Source organism: Phoenix dactylifera, unplaced genomic scaffold (assembly GCF_009389715.1).
Source record: "Phoenix dactylifera cultivar Barhee BC4 unplaced genomic scaffold, palm_55x_up_171113_PBpolish2nd_filt_p 000598F, whole genome shotgun sequence".
Taxonomy (NCBI): Eukaryota; Viridiplantae; Streptophyta; class Magnoliopsida; order Arecales; family Arecaceae; genus Phoenix; species Phoenix dactylifera.
The window spans coordinates 203,901-210,346 of NW_024067995.1; the positions used below are offsets into that span (position 1 = coordinate 203,901).

A 6,446-nucleotide genomic window follows, 5' to 3' on the forward strand; every position below is an offset into this window, starting at 1 on the left:
CCTAATATGGATTAGGGTTTCTTAAGTCACAATTAATTATTAATCTAATGAATCAATAAGACTCCTAATTGGATTAGGATTGAAGAGTTCAATTGAGTCAAAATTGATTCAAGTTCTAATTGGATTAGGACTTACCTAGATTGGATCCATTGGTTCACCCTTGGGCTAAACCTAATAGGATTAGGGCTTGACCACATTAGGGCAATGCAAACCCTAATGTGGACTAGGGTTTACCAAGAGGGAGGGGCGCAAGCCCCTCCCCCTTGATCCATTGGTGCGGCACAAGAGAGGGGGCCGGCGCCCCCTCTTTGGAAAGATGTCTAGGGCTCCTACTTAGTAGGAACCCTAGATGGCTATAAAAGGAGGTGTGAGGCCGGCGCCCTAAGCATAGAAGAACTCCTCCTTCTCCTTGCCGTGAGCCTCCCTCTCCTCTCTTCTTGTGATCAGCCGCAAGCAAGGAAGACCAAGGCCAAAGGTTGGCGGCATCCTCTTCCTCCCTTCTTCCTTCCAATGCAGGGAAAAGAAAGAAGGCTGCGTGGGGATTCTTCTTCTTCCTCTTCTTCAACCTTCTTCTTTCTCCTCTCAAGCACTTTCAAGAGTTGAAAGAAAGAGAAGAGATCAGCCATCAAAGGAGTCTTTGCAAGGGAGCTAGCACCCCGGGAAGACAAGAAAGCTTTGATCGGTTCTCTACTTCGTGTGGATACCCGTAGAGGCCGGACGTTTGAACGGCTTCAAACGAACCCTCTTCCAAAACCACGAATTCAGATTCGCGGTGATCATCTACCCGCGCAAGGTGAAGATTTGATCTTCCTATTAGTTCTAAAAGCTTTAATTCTTACCTAATTACGAAAGGTCTCGAAACAAGCGTTCATGCGATGAACGTCGAACCCGTGCATGCCGATTCCGCTGCCATCTGAAAAATTTTTGAAATATCAGCGGCATGGGCGGGTTCCCAACAACTTTTGCACCCTCATTTTATCATTTTCACACTAAATTGCTAGAGACTAGCAATAAGTTAGTTGGGGGGGTGTGATGAGAGTACAAAAGTAAAATTTTTGTACTATCATAATTAATATTAGAGCTAATCTTTATTAATAAAATTGATTAATTAATGTTTTATTTGTGTCTGAGTGCAAGTAATTCAAAAGACCCAATAATGCTGGGTTTGAGCCCAATGCTTGGCATTCCGAGCTCAACAAATCCTTAGCGTCTCATCTGAGCCTCACGCCGCCCGTCATCCGCATGCAATCGATATCACTATATCCAGATGTTTCAGCTAGCACAAGTGCCCGCATCATGGAGCTTCCCAGTATCTTCAAAACCGTCCGTGTGGCTCTCCAAGCATCATGGCATCTCATCCAAGGGACCTAAGCCAAACCGGCTCTTCAATTCAAGCCACATCTCATTCATGGCTTCCCTCTCCCCTGTTTCAAGAACATTCAGCCGCATTCCATTCTTCCCATCATTCATCTGAAGAGTCTTCTCAAACATCAAAATAAATTCACAACGGCAGCAAAGGGAAGAAGCCAAATCTTCAACCGCGCCTCAGCAACTCCCCATCCGATTGTTTTATCTTCTTCCAGCCGTTACCAGCAGGATCATTCCACCCCGCATCTCATCCCTTCTCAAACTTCTGCAACGTTCCCAATCGAAGAGTCCCAAGCGATTCGACTTCATCCACCCCGCGTCTCATCCGCTCCCAGCAGCGTTCCAGCTTCTCCAATCCGCTGAAGGTGTCTATAAAAGGAACCAGGAAGGGGCTACGAGGGTGTGGATCCGAGAGAGGTAGAAGGGAATCACCGAAGCACAACATCTGCACCTCCTCTTCCGATCCGTCTTCTCAGCCGAGCGAGAGAAGGAGGAGAAGCATCCAGGGAGGCCATTCGGGAAAAGGAGGAGGCCGGCACCGACGGAAGAGGAAGGAAGCTAACCGGGTGAGGGAGAGAAGAAGGGAAGGAGGAGGCCGGATCCATCCAAGTCCGGGCGAGAAAGGAGAGGAAGCCAGGGAACCATCGGAAGAGAAAAAAAAAAGAAAGAAAACAGTGCCCTCTGTTTTCTTAAGAGAAGGAAGAAAAAAGGAAAAAAAAGGGGGATTTATGCTTTATTTTATTTATTCTATGCTAATCCCTTTTATAAAAATGCCTGCATGTCATATGGATAGCTAAATCTTTTTTAGCTAAGGCTAGGGAAAAGCCTAGCATTTTCTTCATATATTTCCTTTAATCATCAATGGGATTTTAATGCTTTTGATTTGATTTATGGTGCAGTAAATCTATAGAAATTATTTCAAACTTATATATTTTTTTTGATTTGTTATTTTTTCCGGGTATAACAGATGCTTAGAAATCCCTGTAGTTTAAAATAAAATTACTGTAATGCTGCCCATAAAGCTAAATCTATTTTATTAACGATTAATTGGTATTTTCACCGCTCCACTTTCTGGTTAGGTCTTTACTCAGATCTAATTGAGATAATAGGTGATTTTAAGAAATGCATGATTAAGTGCTAGGCTGAATTCTAATGCCTTAGTTATATTTTTGTCAATCCAAATATTATTTAGACTTTAGTTTTTGTTCACTGTCAAATTTCTGTGAATTCGATCTCGGACTCACCGAGAATATTACTTTGCTACACCCTATACTTGGGGTATTCTACATTTAATTTTCTTTTCAAAAAGAGCAAGATTAAAATCGTAGCATATATATATATATATATATATATATATATATATATGTATATGTATATATATGTATACACTAATAATCTTATACTTATGGGAAATGGGAAAAAATAACTAAATTGCAAAATAGCAAATCATTTGTTGTTTCCTCTTCCTTTTATGAAATCTCTTTTTGGGGATGAGGGTTCTTTAATGCACACTCTTTCATTTAAAATATTAAAATGATCACACAAGGGGGAAAAAGGCGAAAAATGAAAATATAGGGAAGGAAAAAACATATGGAAAATGCCCTATTGGGAACTGGAGAGGATTGAAGCCAACCACCAGAAGACACTTGCCGAAGTGAGAGAACAATTGACGATGCTGAAATAGTGAGGAAGTGGGGCCATAGAGCAAATAATATTACAGACAACACAACATTAGGAACAAAGATGCAATAGTGAAATAGAGCAACAAACAAAACAAAGTAGAGGACCGAAATTCCAGCCTCTACTACAACAAACAATGTCTAGTGACAGAACTTTAGTAACACTTAGCAAAATCCATCATTATAAATGTTCTCTAGTAATGATTTTAAGAAATATCAAAACAGATATATAATTTCACAAAGTTTCATCGTGAGAGTTATTAAAAGTGATTATATAGCGAGGGTATCTTATAACCACTATAAGAAATTGTATTCTATAGTAATAGTTTCAAATATTATCATAAAAGGTCTATAATATTGTAATGTTTATAAATGAATGTTTCAAAAATTTTATGTTACGATGGTACCTTATAAGTACAACAATTACTAGTGAAATAAAACTTTATTGGTAATATATATAGTTTTATTATAGAACACATGCTATTTATCGATAAGATAAATTATATCACCTATACATTATTGTATAACCAATAGTTTTCAATATTGATATTTATTTATGATTTATTTGTGTGACAAATTAGTATGGTTGTAAATTGATTTGGATTTTTTGCAACAACAACATCTCATTAGTAAGTATGTCTTTAAATAATTTTCAAAATAGATATTATATTAATCTAATAAAATTTTGAAGTAATAAGGTTTCAAATCGACTATTATGTATTCTTGTTGTACTTAACAATTTTTGATGAGTTCATCAAGTTATTTTCAACTTTATCTGGCCAGAACTATTTACCGAACAAATCACATGATCAGCCAATTCAGGTAAATAATTGGAAGTTGTTTGGGTTCGGAAATATTGCAAATAATGCACCATAACCAGCCACTAGTCTAAGATATAATTATTAAAAACTTAAATGGAGATCGATTTAACCAAGATATTGGATCAATAATCCAATTTGATTTGTATTAAAAATATAGGTTTGCTACGCCTGTTGCGTCCCTTCAACTTTGTTCTTCCTCCAGCCAGGGATAGAGGAGAGATAGAGATAGGAATAGCTGTTTTCCTAATAGTCAAAATTAGAAGTAGCCTGAGTCCAGACAGAAGCTTAGAAGTAGGTGCTTCTCAAACCTGTGCGGAGGATGTCATACACCACTATTCTTTTTTTGCCAAACTTTTGAAGCCATGGCTGCTGAAAGACAATCCAGATCCAAATACTTTTTCTTTTTCAGTCCTCCATTAAGTAAAATCCATCTTTTCCTCTATGATGCCTATGGCTTAATTCATCCTATCCGCTCACAAACATAAAGTTGGTGGATAAAGGAATAAGCAATTTGTGATATCAAGTCCAACAAACATCTTGACCTAATGTTACAGCAAAAAGAAAAATAAAAACAGAAGCAAGAAGCACTTTCTCCTACTGGGAAATAAATTGCCTTTATTGCTGTAGAATTGTCAACTCATTGTTTGCTTATTTGTGCTAAAGAATGCAAATGAATAAGTGTAACAATCAAAATAATACAAATGAATCAGCGGAGCAATCCTTGTAGCAAAGAAAGAGTTATCAGTTGTTGTTGTCCATCCAGAACTGAGCCTGCAGCCAGTCAATAGTCTTCTTGTCCACCTGAAAGGCCTTTGCAAGAACGTCACGAGAGATGGGTGGCTTCGACCCAAACACCGCATTGGCTACAGTGATCACACCAGGGTTTTGGCTGCTCAATGCGGCAATAGCAACAGCATTCTTCGTCCCGTAGTTGAACTGGAAGTGAATAAGACCTTGGGGGAACACGAACACATCACCCTTGTTGATGACTTTGGCAAAGAGACGGTTGTCCGTGTTGGAAGTCACAAAACCCACATAGAGTGAGCCTTCCAACACCGTCAAAATCTCTGTCGCCCGAGGGTGGATGTGAGGTGGGTTCAGGCCATAAGGAGCAAAGTCTATGCGAGCCAATGAGATGCCAAGGGTGTTGAGCCCTGCAATTTTCTCCACATTAACTAAAGTCACATTCGATCCAAGTTTGTTTGCAGTGTCGCCAGGCCTGTCGAGGCCGGAGAAGAAGAAATCATCAGCTCTGACATCGTTTGGGTTCTTGCACACAAGACCGTTGACAAATACTGCACAATAAAAATTAACATAATTCACCAAGGTTGATAGAAAAACTTGAGAAGAACCTCGTTCGAAAGCCTACTTATAAGTTTGTGGATGAGTAAGAAATTTTGCTCAACTTGAAAAAAGGAAGAATATATATAATTACCATGGGACGTTTTGTCAGCAACACAGAAGTCCTGGAGGGGACTAGGATCAGAAGCAATTGCGTGAGAAGAAACCAGCGCAAGGAAAGCAAGGAGGAGGATGCGTGAAGCCATGTCTGTTCGGTTAAGCAGGAGAGAGTGCAGGAGGAATGGAACTCGAGAGTCTAGATCGAAGCTCGATGCGCTGGGATGGCTTGGAGTAGATAGATATATATAGAGAGTGGAGGGATGAGGGACCCGGTTTATGCGATGGTTAGACCGTTGAAGTAGTCAGGAAGGGTGGTCGTGATTTGCTTTGTATTGTTTTATAAAGTAGTAATAAAATGGTTTCAGTTGTCCACCAATTCCAGTAGACCGTGGCCAAAGGCAACGTTCCCAAAGACGAAGTATAACTTGATAAAGTATAACTTGATCTATAACCATATTGATGGTAGGTGAGAAACAGCAGATGGAATTGATCAATATTCGCCGCCTTTGACGGTACAACGGTTCGGCCAGCTAAATAGATAATAAGGCTTGTTTCGTAGTCTAATCATGAACTAGTCCAGCCATTTTTATTATAATTTAACCAATTACTTATTTGTTTAATTTTATGCTAGTATGGACATATGTGATGAACATGAAAAAAGTTAATAAATTTAAAGATACGGTCATCAATTGTTTATTGAGACATTCCTCCTCCAACTTTATTTTTGTTGCCATAGAAAATTGAACAGTTCAAAGAAAGATCCAAAGCTGGGAGCCTTCATGAAGTTGTTCGGATACTTGGCCACAATGGGATTTAGCAACTTCAAGATGACCTCTTCCTTCCGTCACAGAAAAGGTCAATGTAGTTATGGTGGCAGCGAAGAACTTGAATAGTTCAAAATGCAAATACAGGGAATTCTTCATCGAGGTTATCAGCATTGGTTGCGCTTATCATAACTGTAACAATCCAGGATCTCATCCAAAATGGCTAGCCGGGAGATATTATTTGAGTTCCTTGATCCTGTATAAGTACTCAAGATCTACCCAGCGAATAACCGATGTGGGACTAAACACACGCCCGCACGGATCCTCATATACTCCCCCCGTTCAAGCTCTGACGTCCTCGTCAGGCTAAAGATTCAAATCTATTCGAATCTAATCACAAACACCACGATCAG

General features: G+C 39.4%; 1 protein-coding gene across 1 annotated transcript; it reads right to left on the reverse strand.

The window, feature by feature from the left end:
- Positions 1 to 4,302: 4,302 nt before the first annotated feature.
- On the reverse strand, positions 4,303 to 5,496 carry LOC120106660 (putative germin-like protein 2-1). Its single transcript, XM_039119685.1, has 2 exons — positions 5,304 to 5,496; positions 4,303 to 5,163 (listed from the first exon to the last, which is right to left on the reverse strand). Exons 1-2 carry the CDS (start codon positions 5,413 to 5,415, stop codon positions 4,610 to 4,612), a joined length of 666 nt encoding a protein of 221 aa, XP_038975613.1. The 5' UTR covers positions 5,416 to 5,496; the 3' UTR covers positions 4,303 to 4,609.
- Positions 5,497 to 6,446: the final 950 nt, after the last annotated feature.

What these genes read in the sequence shown, in the direction of transcription:
- LOC120106660 (XM_039119685.1), bottom strand. Translation starts at nt 5,415, where the DNA reads ATGGCTTCACGCATCCTCCTCCTTGCTTTCCTTGCGCTGGTTTCTTCT. An exon ending in TGCTGACAAAACGTCCCATG is followed by an intron (nt 5,164 to 5,303) that starts GTAATTATATAT and finishes TTTATTGTGCAG; the next exon opens with TATTTGTCAACGGTCTTGTG.